Genomic DNA, 17,159 nt, shown 5'->3' with positions numbered 1-17,159 from the left:
TGGAGTGAAAAAGCTAAAAGCTCATCAAACTTAAAATCATACCAAGTAGTATTGAGCATTAGTCCCAGTGAGACAAGTTAAATTATGGCACCAGCAAATTTGCTACTTTGTTTTTTTAATAGTAGGATGTATACATTTCAGTATAATAAATGTTTTCCAATTGTTTTGAAAAAAAAAAAAAAGAAAGAAAGAAAGAAAAGAAAAGAACACCAAGCACAGATGTTGGCCGACTTTGTGTCTGGAGGCTGGGAGGGGAAGCCCAGGGAAGTTTAAGGGTAGGAGGAAGAGCTGCCAAGGACAGTGCCATTTCTGTGGTGACAGCAGGTCACTTCATGTTTCTGAAGTCATTGTAATGCTGTGTTTGCGAGAAAAGACATAAAACTGCTTCGGCCTCTGTTCTGGAGCTCAGTAGACCAGAATGACATGAGTGAACAGTGAGAATCAGCGGAGGCTTTTCCCTGCAGTGGGGCCCAGAGGAAAGGATTCTGTGGGACTGAGCAAGGAAAACCTTCCAAGACAGGGTTGAAAAAGGGTGTGTAAACTCCATACACATTCAAGTAGCATTTAATAACTTTCACAAAATCAGTTTCAGAGTAAAGTCTATAATTATTGGAATACAGAAGTGAAGATGATAGTGGGGAACAATATGATGTTGTCAAACCCAATCAGACGGAACAGGTTAAACATGAAAGTGAATTCAGAGTCCTGTACCTCCACCCCCCACCCCTACCCTTGCTGCTGTTCCTGAGTTTGGCCCGAGTTCAGGGCTGTAGCTTCTCCATGGCCGCTACAGAGCAAGGTCTACATGGAAAAGAGCTGGCGCCCTAGTGCACCTGTAGCTGGGGCCACGAGGCTAAGAGGGTGGAGTGGAGCCGGAGAGGACGTGCTCAGGCTGAATCCCTGTGGGTCTCTTCCCTTCAGCTTCCCCGAGAGACCTCTGGGGCCAGAGGAGGGCTGCCCTCGGCAGACGCAGCACTGGTCTGTTAGGAACACATCTCTTTTTAAGAGAGTGATCAGGAGAGGTCCCTGGTTGGAGCATCAGAGAAAAGACAGAGATGGAATTTTCCTGGCCAATGCCCACTTCTGGGCAGAGGGAGAATGACCAGGCATTTCTCAGGCTTCGGTTAGTCTCCTGATAACCCCTTGGCTTGGGTCAGGGAGAAAAACCCAGCACTTAGACTCTTTTGGACACGTACAAAATGTCAAGTGAGGATACCAACCCCTAGGATAGAGACCACAGGGGACACATAAGTGGATAGAAACATTCCAAGATGGAAAAGAAATCACTGTTGGTGAAGGTATAAACAGTGAACTGGACTCTAAACCCCAAATCCATAGATTAACAAAAGTCCACATATACTAAATCATCCCACAATCACCACACGTGGGTTCAGGCAACACACATCTTCTGAGCTGAGCCCCCAAGTCTGCTCCTTAAATATATGACATCAGAATTCTCAGCCACCAGATGAGATCCTTTTCATTTGAGACGGGAGCCCAATATCTAATATTGAAACATTCAAATAATAAAAAGTGGAACAAATTTCTTATTACATCTGGGCTGAGTCCAAGGGGCCGCTGATCAGATTTTGGTGACAGACAAGGGGCTTAACACACCAAGTGACAAGTCCAAACTAGAGAAGGAAAGAGGGAGAGAAAAGCAGGAGGGAACTGCGTTCACCGTACACTAAAGGGGCAGCCTGGGAGCTGGGATCCGTCAGGCTCCAAATGCAAACCTAACAGCAGCTTCCTGTGGCTGGGCCAGTACCCAAGTCCTAGAACCGGTCCTCTTCACATACCTCAACACCCACACTGCGCTCAGACAGCTTCCTGTGCTGCAGTGGAACAGCAAACACCTCCAAATGGAACCTGGGGACCCACGGCAGCAGCAGTAAATAAATACCTTGCGTATTTCTCAAATGCAGTCCTCAAACACAACCTTACATCTTAGTAAAAGAGGTCAGAAAGTACCATCAAAAATGATATGCGTTTCCCCCTACAATACTGTTCTATCTCCAGGCCAAGAAGTTCCACTTGACTTTCTCCCCTTGCCTCTTAAAATTAGGCGACAAAGTAGAAATCCAGTTATGACAATAACAAGGCAGGTGTGTGAGCCTTGAGACATATCCGGCTCAATGAGACATATCCGACAGACAGCGACCTGGTGTCCCTGGACAGACAGAACTGTCTGGACACTGGGGGGCAGAGGGCCCTGGAGAGGCATCGGTCCTATTCTGTGGTCACGCACACTGGAACAGTGCATTGTCACTGACCGGGCCAAGTGAAGGGAGGAGGGGGGGCAGCAGAGCTGTACTGGGAACATATACTCGTGGATGGGACGTGTTAAGTAGCTATGTTTATTATTACTTTTTTCCAGCAATCTTGCAAGAGGCAGAGTGTGACACTGAATTCAATGAGACGAGCGTGTAGGTGGGTTGGCAAAGAGCCCTTCTCTTGATGCAGGCCTCAGGCAAGTCAAGGAATGGCTGGTTCCACCGCTGGGCGTGTTTACTCTTTTGCTTCAAGAAAAAGGGTTTCTTGAGGGAACAACTTTACCTCCAACAATGATTTATTTGGGTCCAGCTGGGTTATCTAAAAAGAAAAAAAGCATATATTCAAAAGACTGGAAAAGCACGGTTTTCTCCACATGGCACTCAGGTCCTGAACGCACATTGATTTTGAGCCTGCTACGTCCTGACACGAGCATTTGTATAGGGTGTCCCAAAATTCACGCAAGATTTGCAATATAACTGTTCTCTTATTTGATCCTCAAAACAGCCCTGCCAGGTAGGTGTTATTCCCAGTTTATAATCGAGGAAACCAGGGCTTAGAGAGCTCAAGTCTCACAGTTCAGTGGAGGAACTAGCACCTGACCTCAAGGCACAGGTCCAGACTGGACCTCTTCCTGGGCAGGTGGAGGGTCCTTGCCACAGTTCAGCGTGGCCAACAGAACAGGAGGCCCTGAGGAAAGGATGCTGGCTAAAGGACTGATGGCATTTCTGGGCCCTCTCCCTGGTTAACTCCTGACAGCAGGGAGGCCTTTTCTGCGCGCTGGGAAGGAGCTAAGCCTCTGCGGCTCATCTGGCTGCTAAACCTCCTGTGATAAACTGCAGACACCCACTCCACCACGCCCACAGAGGAGTATCTCCCCTTCGAGGAGAGGCTCCTTAGGGAGGCATAACACAATCTCCCTGTTGGGTGTATGTGTGAAAAAATAAGTCAATGTCATAATGTGACTATGTTACAGAACATAAAAAAACATTATTTTATAATGTGAACCATAGAGAACAGAGCTGGACAAAATCCTCTTGGCTCAGCTGGGATATGCTAATCATACAGGGATCCTAAGTTAGGCTCCTAACCTCCTAGGCTGGGGGCAGGGATGGGACGTGGATGTTTTCTGAATGGGAGAGAAAAACAAAAATGTCCTGTTTAATGAAAGAGATCATAAATTTTAAAATGCTGAGAAATACTGGTTTAGTGGAAAGGACAATGGGTTTTGGAACCAGAAAGATTCTGGTTTAAATCACAGCTGTTTTGGCTATTAGCTTTGTGGCTTTGGAGTTAGTATCAATCATGCAGGACTGATGTGAGGATTAAATGAGAAAAAATATATAATTAGCAGAGTGTCTGGCCCAGAGCCGGTCTCAGTGATGGCTGCGGTATGTGTGAGCAACTGTGAGGATGGATACAGGTAGCTGGGCAGCTTTACCTGCGTCCATCCTGTGCGTGATGAGAGGCTGGGCAGTGTGCTGTCAGACACAGGAGCTCTGGGCCTGTGGGCAGAGACTGCAGCACCCCAGGCAGGCAATCATGTTCTCTGCTCAATTCAAGCCACACCCAATAAGATGGCTCCCCTGTCTTCTCCTAGCCCACTGGGGGGTCCTGGAGGCCGAGTGTCATAGGCAGGCTGGTGAGCTGAAGGAGGAACACTATCTTCAACTGTATCCGGCAGAAACCTGGTATGCCCAGGAGGGTCATTAAGGAGACACATTGCCTCTAGAATCCTCTCTGCTTATAAGGAACCTAGAGCAAAGCTGCTCTATTGGTATCTCTGGGGCTCTGGGCACATGGGCAGGCAAGGTGGTGGGGAGGGCCCAGCCTGCTGTCCGTCTTCCAATGCACTGGGGGCAAGCTGCTGGCAAATGTTTACCCACTTCCCCAATTAATGTACAACACCGTGCTGGCTTCTGTCAACAAGCAGAGCTGTGCTGCTGCTGCTTCCGACTCACTGGCATTTTCTGCCCAGCTGCTTCCGCTATTGTTCTTAATTAACATGCCAGAGCTCTTCCGGCACCTTCTACTTTGTTATTTGTGGTTTGTAAATATAATGTTTGCTGGGAGAAACCATAATCATAACCGTGCCAGAGCTGTGCATGCTGCCAGAAAGATCCGCTGCAAAGCAAAAGAGGCTGGGAGGCTGGAGCCTCAGGCCCAAGCCGAACCCTGCCTGGCTTGTCAACATGCAAGGTCAGAGGTTCAGAAAACACACCCAGTTTTTACATGAGAAAACTGTGTCCAGAAAACGTTAAGTGATTTTCCCTGTCACTTTAAGTGGGAAAGCTGGGACATAAGGAGGGGAAACTAAAATTTCTTGAACATCTACTACATACCAAACACTATAAATATGTCATCCCATTTAATCCCTAGACCAACTATGCAGGGTAGGTGAAAATGACAAAATTAGGGCTCAGAAGGGCTGGCACTTATTTAAGGCCAGTAAGGGTATGTGTATATTGCACAATGGTTAAAAAGAGTGAGGCAGACTTAGATTCAAATCCCAGCTGTCACTTACTACCTATATGACCTTGAAGAAGTTACACAACCAGAGAGTCTCAGTTTTCTCACCTGTATGATGGGAATAATCGGTTTCTCCTTTATAGGCTGTGGTGACAGCTAACTGGAATAATGCTAGTGAGGCTGCTGGCACAGTGCCCGAGCCAGGAAGTGCTCAGAGGGTGGCAGCCATCACTAGCTGGAGTGCTGCCTTGGGTAAAGGACCTGGTCTGTCTGACCTCAATGTTGGAGCTTTTTCCTCCAAAACTTCCTGGAGCTCAGTCTGCACCTGGCCGCCATTCTTATTTCTACCCAGTGCCCAGCAGAAGTGCTCCCTTTTCCTTGATAGGGCAATGCCTCAATATCTGGAGACCGCCTTTTATAGCTGCGGTGGGGCTGGGCCACAATGGACTGCTTCACAGCAAACATGGTTGTGCTGGGGCTGCGCAATCTAGTGCCCCAGATCATAAGCAATTTTTTTTTTTCTGAAGGTCATTTCAGACAGGAGTTTCAAAGTGAACAGGATAGTCTCTGTTTTCACTCTCATTTGACTGGTGTAGACCTAGGGGATGTAGGTCCCCATGCTTCATTCCAGCACAACAGTGGCCATGCTGTGAAACCACACTGCCGTGCTCTGGGCCCATTCAAGAAGAGGTGGAGCACGCCAGGAGGGACAGAGCCTAGCAGGACAGAGTCTAAACACCACGTTCTTTTCCGAGAAACAGCTGCAGAGCGGGAGATGTCTCCCTGGAGGGGCACTGGGAAGTGCTGCCTGTGTGCCCCAGGGCAGGCAGGGGCCCTGTCAGCCCTTTGAATATCTGAGGACTGGTAAGTAGACAGAGCATCATCTTCATCATCATCATTGCAGCAACTATCAGTTATTGAATGCTTACCATGTAGCTGGAACCATGCTAACTACTTTGTATATAGTACCGTAAAGTAGTCCTCAGAACACCCAGTGAAGTAGGTTATTGCCATTTTACAGAAGATACCATGGCTTATCTTGACCAAGGCTGCAAATAGAATAAAGTTTCAAACTCAAGTCTATCTGACTCCAACAAGCACAATAACCAAAAGCACCTGGCCAACATCGCCAACAGGCTGCCTTGGGTGATGGAGGGGTTGGGAGGGTAGAGTGAGCGTACTCTCTAGTGTCCCTAGAAGCATTCAAATAGAGGCTTATTTGAAGAACATCATGATGATGATGATGATGATGATGGTGATAATAATAATGGCTAACATTTACTGAGCATTTACTTTGTTCCCTGCATATTCCAAGCACTTTACATTTTAAAAATAATTTGTTTTTCATAATAACCCTCTGGGGTAGGTTATCTGAGATCAGTACTATTATTATCCTCATTTTACAGATGAAGAAACTGAGCCAAGGAACAGACTAAGTAACTCGCCTAAGGTCTCAAAGTTATTAAGAGCAGAGCCAGATGTGAACCAAGGCAACCTAGCTTTGAAATCCATGTTTAACTACCAGACTATTCTGCCAGAGGTGTTGCTAAGAACAGGAGCCACACAGAAAGAAGTTGGATGAGATGACCCCGAGGCTGTTTCTAACCGAGTTTCCAGGATATAAGATCACTTTAAGAATGACAAAAGGTTAAAGGTAAGAAAAAATCCTGAAATGTTTATAAAATACGAATACAAAAACCCAATCTGAGCATGTGTTTTGCCATTTCCTTGGGACTTTACTGACTATATTGACTCTAAATCAACACAGAAACCCACAATTGGGACTTCTTGGGAAAGGAGGGGAATTTTCAAACAAGAGGTATGGCCTGACTTTGTCTATGTTAGAAGAGAAAATTCAACCATCTTGACATTTTATTCATTACACTTAGGAAAAAAATTGATATATTTTCTCACTAAATTAATAATGTCAAACAGTTCAACCCTTCATTTCACAGGTCGGCAACCTGAGGCTCAGAGAGGTCAAGTGACTTGGCCCAGGTGGCACAGCTGATAAGGTGCAGATAGAGTAGTCTGCTCCAGAGTGTCTGACTTCTATTTCAGGATTCTTTCTGGCCACATCATTTTGTTTTTCTCTCTCTCTCTTTTTTTTTAAATACCTGAGCATAAACATCACACTACTAGTAGACTGGAAGCTACTTGAGGCCAGGAGCTGAGTAATACTAAAAATAATAGTAGCAGCAATATATGCATAATACTGTATAGTTTGCAAGATATCTACACAACCATTAATTCACAATCATGTAGGGTAGGTGTTATTATTAATCCTTTTTATTTAATTTTGCTAAGGAAATGCTTTTATTTATTTTTTAATTTTTTAAAATTGATTTTAGAGAAGAAGGGAGAATGGATGGGGGGAGGGAGGGAGGGAGGGAGAGAGAGAGAGAGAGAGAGAGAACATCAATTGGGTTGTCTTCCATATGTGCCTCGACCAAGAATTGTACCTGAGACCTTCTGATGCATGGGAGGATGCTCCAATTAACTGAATCACACCTGCCAGGGTTAGGAAATGCTTTTAGCTTGAAGTTGAATAAAGGAAAGTCTGGATCTAATATTTTCACATTTAGAAAAAATTCTAGATTCATCAAATGATGCTGAAATGACTGAATATCCACATGCAAATAAGTGTATCTATATGCAGATCTTACACCGGTTACAAAAATTACCTCAAAATGTAAAACACAAAATTATAAAATTCCTAGAAGATAACATAGAAAAAAAAATCTAAGTGACTTTTGACATACCAAAGACACAATTCATAAAATAACTGATAAACTAAACTTCATTAAAATTAAAAATTTCTGCTCTGTGAAGACACCATCAAGAGGAGGAGACATCGTCAATGGACTATGGTAAAATATTTGCAAAAGGCACATCTGATAAAGAACTATTATCCAAAATATATAAAGAGCTCTTAAAACGCAATAAGAAGCCCTGACTGGTTTGGCTTAGAGCGTCGGCCTGCGGACTGAAGGGTCCCAGGTTCGACTCCGGTCAAGGGCATGTACCTTGGTTGCGAGCACATCCCCAGTCGGGGGTGTTCAGGAGGCAGCTGATCGATGTTTCTCTCTCATCGCTGTTTCTAACTCTCTATCCCTCTCCCTTCCTCTCTGTAAAAAATCAATAAAATATATTTTAAAAAAAACACGCAATAAGAAAACAACTCAATTACAAAGTGGGCCAAAGACCTGAAAGACACTTCATCAAAGAAGATACACAAATGGAAAATAAGCATATGGAAAGATGCACCACATCATCTACCACTGGGAAACGCAAATTAAAACTGAGATACCACTACACACCTGTAAGAATGGCCGAAAACCAGAACAAAGACAAATTCTGGCAAGGATATGGAGCAACAGGGACTCTCATTCATTGCTGCTGGGAATGCAAAATGACATAGCTACTTTGGGAGAGAGTTTGGTGGTTTTTTAAAAAAAGAACCATATTTTTATTAGACAATCCAGTAACCATACTCCTTGTTATTTACCCAAAAGAGCTGAAAATGTATGTTCACAAAAAACCTGCACACAGATGTTTATAACACTTTTATTCATAACTGCCAAAATGAAAGCAACCAAGATGAGCTAACAAGAAATAAGCTATCAAGCCATGAAAAGACATGGAGAAATCTTAAATGCATATTACTAAGTGAAGAAAACCACTCTAAAAGGGTTACATACTATATGATTCCAACTATTTGACATTCTGGAATAGGTAAAACTAGGGAAATAGCAAAGAAAACATCACTAGTTGTTAGGGATTTTTTTGAGGGGGGGTGGAAGATGAATAGGCAGAGCACAGAGGATTTTTAGGGCAGTGAAAACACTCTCTATACTATCTAATAAAGAGGGAATATGCTAATTGACCCTCATGCCGCTGCAAAGATGGCGGTGCCCACAGCCAATAAGGAGGGAATATGCTAATTGACTGCCATGCCCTCAAAGATGGTGGCGCCCAGTCCCCTCAGCCCTGCCAGGGCGCCTGCCTCCAGAGTCTCCCAGTTCCCTCAGCCCCCCAGCCCCCCAGAGCTGGCCCAAGGTGCAGGCAAGCCTCAGATGTCGGCTGCCCAGCCGCCCAGGACCGCCTGAGGCTCAGGTAACCAGGGCCGGCCGAGGCTTGCGCTGCTGGCAGTGGCAGCAGCAGAGGTGTGATGGGGCGTCACCTTCCCCTGATCGCCAGGTCGCCTCCCGCCCCTGAGGGCTCCCGGACTGTGAGAGGGGGCAGGCCGGGCCGAGGAATCCCCTCTCCAGTGCATGAATTTTCATGCACCGGGCCTCTAGTGATATTATAATGATAGATATATGTCATTACACATTTGTCCAAACCCTTTCTGGAGCCAAGCTGCCCTCCTAAAGTGTACAAGGCCTGCAGTGTCAGCTGTGCCAAGGACTGGGTGGGCAAGTCTCTAATTTAGGGGCAAAGAATATATCAGCAAGCCCTGTGGCTCAGATCCCAAGCCACAATCTATGATCAACCTTTTCAGTAACAGAGACATTGTTTTTATCCTTACCTGAGTCCTATGTTTAGCTTCAATTAGTCTTGAACTAGTTAAGTTAAAAGATATTATTTAATGACCCTTAAAACCCCAAGTCCCACATAGTATTAAGCAAGTACTGAACAATTATAATTTGATGTAATCTGATACAAGGGCTACAGCTCTATTTTTCTCAAAGTCTGTTTGGTCCTGATTAGAAGATGAGAGAGTCCCCCAGTAAGGACAAAAATAAACTCAAAAATACATTTCCCATGTAACATAAAGCTACAACAAGGCTTATTCTTAAAGAAATGCTTCTTTAAACCCAAGCTATTTGAACACAAAATGAATGTGCTAATAATCTTTCTGAAGAATGTGTACATAATAATGACTATTATTTTACAGCCTTCAAAGCACTTTCCCATACAGCACCTAAATTTCAGACCTATCTGAGGAGATTGGGCTGATTTATCATCATTTTTACAATGAGAACAACAAAGCTCAAATCAAAACATTACTTACATATGGTCAGGTGGAAACTGGTGGATCTCCCATTTGAACTCAGGTCTTTTCACTTCAAGTCCTGAGCTCTGTCTACTCTATGAGGCAGCACAAAGGCTACATGGGTAAATTCCCAGACTACAGGGAAGTAAAGCTTATCTGCTTTTGGTTTTGTTCAAAATTAGCACTTAATCTGAACTTGTGGGAACTAATCTTTTTGGTACGCTATAGTAAACTATTCTGTTAGTACTCCATTAGAAAAACATGCATATTAAATATCATAAGTTTAAAAAATAACTGTTAATGTCATACTACCAAAAAAGTTACCATTTGACATTTTATAAGTGCCAAGCACTATACTTCCTGTTCTATATATAGTGTCTAATTAAATGGTCACAACACTTCTATGAGGTAATTGCTCCTATTATTCCCATTTTATAGATGAATTCTCTGAGATCAAAAATGATTAAGGGACTTGCCCAAGATTACATAGCTAGGAAAGACGAGGCCGGGATTTGCACCCAGGTTTGTGAGCTTCCAGCCTGCATTCTAGCATTTCCCTTCACCTCTGACTCTACTTCTAAACAGGGGGCAGTTAATGACTGGCTGGCTTTCCCTTGGGCATAAGGAAAGCAGGCACTCTGTTGCTGTGTTGTGGCTCATGGCTCTATTGTGATATGGACTTTGTTGTTCCCCATAGGTTATCTTTTGCTACTGTCACCTTGGTCCTAATTGCTAATTGCCCATTTTCTGTAAACACCTTTTGATGAAGTGGGAATCCCTGAAGAGGGAAGTTACAACCACAAAGTATCAGAGGGAGAATTTCAGAGTTGAACTGCTAGTCATGTGCTGATCAGGGTGTGAAAGGCTTTTGTAACTGTAAAGTCCTTTGTAAACATAAGGGATTACTAATCCCCATTATCATCATCATCATGGTCATCACCCACAATGCCAGCTGTAGCTCCTAGCAAATTTTCCTCTACATTTGCTGAAGGCAGTAATGCAACCCCCAAAGGAACTTCCAGTTTGGAAGGGTCCACTACTGGGACTACTCTATGGCTATTCCCATCCCAGCTTCCTGTGTAGTTTCTGGATCAATGTCTCATCGGATCACAGGAGAAAAGTGGCACTGGGGTGAGGGCTTCCTAGAAACAGTGATGATGCTCCATTGCTAAACTGGTAGAATAACTGGGGTTCTGGAGAGTGAGGTTGAGTGGGCTTCTGGGACTGCAAAGCACAGGGTACCTACAGGACATTTCCCCCCCATGACTTTGTTTTCAGGTGGGAAGAAGGCAGAAATGAATGAAAAGTTAAAGGAAGAACAAGGAAGAGAAGACTAAGGTGACCAAGGGATGAAAATTGTATCCAGTAGGCTGCCTTGTTGTTTTGCTTTACAGTTAACATTCATTGGAGCTTACTAGGTGCTAACTGTTCTAAGTGCTTTATAAGCACCATACAACCTTATGAGGAATAGAAGCTCAGAGAGTTTATATAACCTGTCTCAGGTTGCACAGGCAGGAAGTGACAGAGCAAGGATTTAAAACTAGGTCTGGCTCCGAAGTGTTCTTTTTTATTTATTGATTTGAGAAAGAGAGAGAGAGGAATGCAGGGAGTGAGAGGGAGGAAGAGAGGGAGGGAGAAAAGGAAGGAAGGAGGGAGGGAAGGAATGGGGGGGGAGAGAGAGAGAGAGAGAGAGAGAGAGAGAGATCAATTTGTTGTTCCACATATTTATGCATTTATTGGTTGTTTCTTATATACGCCCTGACTGGGGATCGAACCCGCAACCTTGGCATGTCAGGATGACGCTCTAACCAATGGAGCTACCCAACCAGGGCTCCAAAGTGTTCTTAATCATCACACTAGATAATTTTAGTATTGTAGTCATACACTGGCCTATTTATTCTAAGTCTCCTGATTGAAAGGATGATCTTCTTCATGTAACTGAGCACAAATCTCCCCATAATAGAATATATGACTACCGTAGGCATTTGGGCATATTTCACTCAACTAGTGAGTGTTAGAGCTGGAGGGGTCTTTAGAGGTCATCTCTGCAATAGAAGGGGACAGAAAAGCTGTTAGTGGAAAAAATTTACCCAAGGTTACTGAGCATTCATGGCAGATCTGGGACCAAATCTGGAGTCTTCATTCTCAGCTGTGACTTCAGATGGACTGTTTAATGAAGATACCAATTCTAAAGTGTTACTAATGCCAAATGGCCTCACATCTGGCACATTGTTAGGAAGAGCCTAAACACCAAATAAAAAACGTGACCCTCTTCTTGCATTGGTATCCCTGATGGGGACTTTGGTCACTCTACTATTAAACAGCAATGTTAATGGGGAAGGTCCAAAGGGAATAGAGGGGCTTCTAACAAGAGGGTAGGGTGGGGGTGGGAAGGGAAAAGCCTTTTTAGTCTAGAAACAGGAAGAGATCCAAGTCTGTAGAGCAAGCATGTCAAACTCGTGGCCGGCCCACAATGAATATTTTTGCAGCCCAGCCAATATAATGGTATGTAAGAAATATTTTAAATATATATTTTTTATTGATTTTTTACAGAGAGGAAGGAAGAGGGATAGAGAGTTAGAAACATCAATGAGAGAGAAACATGGATCAGCTGCCTCCTGCACACCCCCTACTGGGGATGTGCCTGCAACCAAGGTACATGCCCTTGACTGGAATTGAACCTGGGACCCTTGAGTCCGCAGGCCAATACTCTATCCACTGAGCCAAACCGGTTACGGCTATAAGAAATATTTTAATAAAAATGTTGTAACTTAATTTTACAATATCCTGTTATACATAATTATTAATAACTAACTACAATGCTCCCTAATGACTGATTACTATAATTGTGTTGCATTCATTTCCCTTATGCGCCTTACGCGCAGGCGCACCACTTCTCTCCACTAATACTACCAGGTAGCAGCGAATATTTTAGTAGCCGAGTGCCACGTCATTAGTCTTGGACTGACTTGTTTGGTGTGTGCAACAGGAAATATTTCACTTTCGGAGAACAAGAAAAATAGGTTTATTTATGTTACGCTTATTAATCTGTGCAGTTATTCAGTGTCTGGTAAGTTAATGTTCAAGAATATTCTATTATTTTATGTTAACGATTACTCATTTATTTCAGCCCTTTGTATTCAGCATGTCTCTATTGAAATAAATCTACGTTTCTATGAAAATTGAAGCTTTTGTTTTTTTGCAGCCCACATAAACTTAAACCTTGCTTATTTGGCCCATGTTAACCTTTGAGTTTGACATGCCTGCTGTAGAGTGAACATAAAAAGAATGAAAACAGGCATGTCTCCTCATCCTGGGAAGCTAGTTCCCAAGATTAGTCCCTCCTGGGCTCTGGAAGAAACTATTTCAAATAAATAAAATAAAGTCCTGCTTTAGAGCTCACTGTCCCTGAATGCCCAATAAATAGGGTATAGGCAACTTTGTGAATGAGGATTCCGCAGTGTGGCAACATGCTGGCTCTCCACCCCTCAGGGCAGCCAGAACCTCAGGGCTGGGGTGGTTCTCACCCTGAACAACCTAGTACGGGTACCCCAGTGAGGCACACAAACATTTTCAATGTGTGCAGTGATTTGAAAAAGGCTGGGAAGCACTGATCTAGGGAACACGCCTCACTTCAGAGGCGGATATCATGGAAGGCTGCCAGGTTCTGTATAAAAGGTTCCTAGGATGCCTCTGATAAAAGATTGGTCCACAACGCTAGCCACTATGTTTAGAGAGAAATCTGTTAGCTGGTTAGGTTTGGAACTGCTACCTCAGCTTAAAAATCTGAGAAGCCTGGTTATTGTCTGCCCAGAGCTTCATCACTAGGCAAGGGTTACATCCTGAGTAGGAGGCAGTGAGAAAGAACACTGGAAAAAAGAAAAAAAAGAGAACTGATGGATTCTGAATCCCAGTTCTGCATGTATGCTCTTGAGCAGGTCATTTAACCTCCAGCAGACCCAAACTTCTCATCTGTAAGCTGCGAAGGACATTACCCAACAACTAATAGACTCTAATAGACCATTTCTCTCTGGGTCTCTCTTCCACACTGCCACTCGAGAGTTGAACAAAATATCTGATCCTGTCTCTCTCCTACTTAAAATTCTTGAATGGTTCCTTAGGGCAACAGGATAGGCCCCTTTTGCTTTGGCCTCGTTTTCCCAATTTGTGAATGGGTGGTGTTTCTGGCAAGGCTCACAGCACACCCATAATGGACGACAAGGCTGAAAAGACAGTTTGGAGATAGATAATGAAGGGCTTGAATGTCTTATTAAATGTAAACTCCCAGGCTTCAGAAAGATCTGGAGCGGCATGTTCGTGGTGCTCTTCAGGCAGAGTGGCTAAGGAGGAAGCAAGCATTTTGAATGCATTCTAATATCCAAGCAGGGCCATCGAGCTGGTGCATGCATAGCCCTGCACGCACACACCACTCAGGAGCTGGAGCTTTGAACAGGAGTTAAAAGAGTTGAGTCCCTAACGGCACACAAAAGACTTGACGGTGTGATTTATTCTGATGTATTTACTTATCCAATTACCAAAACAGCAGGAGATCATTAAATTTTCTAGTTACCAGATGCAGCATGTTCAATATCTTAAGTGTTACCAAGGCTCTCTCTGAGCTATTTTCATATTACATTTCATCTGCCCAAAAGCTTATGAAAGTGGAAGGCAAGAATCATGAACAGAGCAGGTGTTTTCTTTGAAGGCTTGCCCAGCAGGCACCTATACAATACCAAGCTCATACCAGAAACTCCCAAACTCTCCCTTGGATTTAAGGAAAAGTACCATGATGAGAAACAAAAGTATTTAGGAGAGAAGTTGTTAAGGAAGTGGTACTTGAGGTGGCTGGAGATACGTATTTTATCTGGCCAGACTTTTCTGCGTGTTCATTTTCTATCAGTTTGGTCCCCGTGTCCACACAGGGTCAGGGCTCAGAGAAGAGGAAGAGAGAAGGGAACACACACGCCCTGGGAGACTGCAAACTTCGCCCTAAACGTTCCATTCTTCTTTGGACTACCTGTGTGATCTCGGACAAGTCACTTTTGAGCAACTTAAAGACAAAAACTGTTTCCTGCTTCTATATTTCCAGCTTCTAGCAAAGAACCTGGTTCATTATGTACTCTCAATTAATGTTTGTTGAATAAATCAGACCAGAGAATGTTTGGTCATTATTGAACATTGAAAAATAGAGAGCAAGCCTTTATTAACAACATTTTAGGAGTTAAGTGGCAAGATAGGTGTTTATTCTATTTTATATTGAAAAATACATGTCCTATAAGTTATACCTGGGCCTAAACTTTTTGAAAGGGTGGTCATGGCTTGGCCCCTACATTCTTTCTCTAAATACTATCCCTTCACAGACCTTATGCTCCAGCCAAATTAGAGCCATTTGCTATTCCCTAAATATGCCTGATGCTTTTCTCACCCAAACTTTGCTTTTGTTGTTTCCCCTACTAGACTGTCCTTCATCCTCTGTTGAAAATTTATATATCCTCAAGGCTCAGCTCAGATACTACTTCATCCATAAAACCAAGCCGAAGTGACAGAGCCTAAATTAAACTCTTTCTCCTGTTCCTTGTGTAAGAGAAGTAATCCTAAGTGGTAACTTCTTCCATTCACTGGGCCATGGGCTCCTGGAACACAGGCGCTATGTACATTCATTGTGGCCTCTGCCTCACGTGCCTATTTCACTGCCCTGAATGTGGTCAATTCACGTTTGCTGCACTAATGCCTTTGTTTAACCTTAGGATCCTCTGGCAAGGTGGCTGCCAAGGTCTGCTGGCAGATTCAAGGTCAGTGTTTAAACTGAAATGTAGGCACTGGCATTGTCCTCTGCTTAACCAGCACTCCTGTATTTTGACTAGGCAAGGCAACCCATTTCTGGAGGATCTAACTGAAAGGTCAGCTACAGTTTCACATGGAGCTATCCGTCTGTTATGCCTCTCAGGTTACTGTGCAACTTGTCTATGAGTCTGTCTCTCAGGTTGAATTCTGAGGGCATATAATGAGGTCTCACTGGCTATCTATCCCCAGAGACCAGTCCACTGCTGGAAAGAGTGTGAATTCAATAGATGTTTGCTGGAAGACGACCTACTAAGTGACTGAGTGGAGGCTCCCCACTCCTTGCTAGACCCACCATCAAGCCAAAGCAAGGGAGTGAAGAGGAGCTGTATCCTTAGGCCTCTTTCCCTAGCCTCACCTCTAAAACAGGCAGAACCTGTCACTATTATCAGTTCACCCAGCAGGTCACCCAGCTCTCGACTCTCTCTGGCCCTTGCCTTAGTCCTGCTGCACAGACACAGGGAATGACAATAAGTTTGCATCAGTAGCCCTTTCAGAAGGGACAGATTTTTCCCTAAACTGCTGTTGGAATTGGCTAATTAGAAGGCTTTAAAAAATCTTAATACTCTAAACAGAGAAAACTGGTCCTGAATTATTAAGCAACATTTTCAATGCATTTGAATAACCTTAAGTGACTTAGCTGCCACCTGATCCTAAGCTCTGGCTCAGATAAATAAATGTGAAATATTGTCAAAGCCCTGGCTTATAGCAGCCTCCAGCTACAGTAAATAAAGCTTAAGTCTCCATAAACTGCCTGGGGCAGAGACATTTTCATATAAAAGGAGTAGGAGAAGACGATATTAAATAAAGCCAGAAGGACCAGGAAGCCAATGGTTTTGTTCCAGTGTTCAGAAGAGAGTTGTCAGTAGGGCAAGGATTTTCTCTATTCAGGTCATTTAATCATAGAATCACATAGTATCGGAGCTGAGGGAGGATTTAGAAAGCACTCACTTTAATCTCTTCATATTTCAGAAGAGGAAAATAAGACACAGGAAAGTATGTACCCTGCATAAAATCACACAACAAATGGATGGAAGAATAAAAATTCTTCCCCAGGGTGCCTGGCTCTCACCTTAGTCCCCTTCCCACCACGACACATCCCTCTGAGAACGTCCACTGGAGACATCAACATGAGACTGACAACTAACTGGTTGTTAAAAATCACTTGAAAATTTTAGCCAGCCAGGAGACTTCTAGAGCTCAGATTCCAGACTCCATGGCCCCACCTCTGGACTTTATAAGTTTTCTTCTCATGACATGGGGCTGGGGGAGGGGGGGGGGGAATAGGTGGGGAAGGGGAAAAAACCAGGAATAAGTGAGGGTGAATGTTACTATATAATGTGGTCCCTCTCTTGCCTATCCTCAAGTCATGAGGATACCATGAGTTTCTGCCTGGTGAGATGAAAAATACAAAAACAAAAACAGTGAATGCATGAATAGGTAGGAATATGTTTTTCTCTCATTTATTTACTAAACAAGTATTTCCTTAATATTTACTATGATATCAGAACAGGCACTATCTCTGCCCTCAAGGAGTGTAGATTCTAGGGCTGGATGCAGACAGGAAATCAACCCACTG

General features: G+C 43.7%; 1 protein-coding gene across 6 annotated transcripts in view; it reads right to left on the bottom strand.

The window, feature by feature from the left end:
* Positions 1-586: 586 nt before the first annotated feature.
* FAF1 (Fas (TNFRSF6) associated factor 1) overlaps positions 587-17,159 on the bottom strand; it is a 356,513-nt gene continuing 339,940 nt past the window's right edge. For all 6 annotated transcript variants that reach the window (XM_014544808.1, XM_005872500.2, XM_014544812.1 and 3 more), the window contains one exon: positions 587-2,592. In XM_014544808.1, the coding sequence (XP_014400294.1) occupies positions 2,509-2,592 (84 nt within the window). In that variant the 3' untranslated portion in view covers positions 587-2,508. The remainder of the gene's footprint in view (positions 2,593-17,159) is intronic.

Source organism: Myotis brandtii, unplaced genomic scaffold (assembly GCF_000412655.1).
Source record: "Myotis brandtii unplaced genomic scaffold, ASM41265v1 scaffold382, whole genome shotgun sequence".
NCBI classification, from domain to species: domain Eukaryota; kingdom Metazoa; phylum Chordata; class Mammalia; order Chiroptera; family Vespertilionidae; genus Myotis; species Myotis brandtii.
Note: the sequence above shows the minus strand (reverse complement) of the source record. Positions and strands in the feature narration are given on the sequence as shown.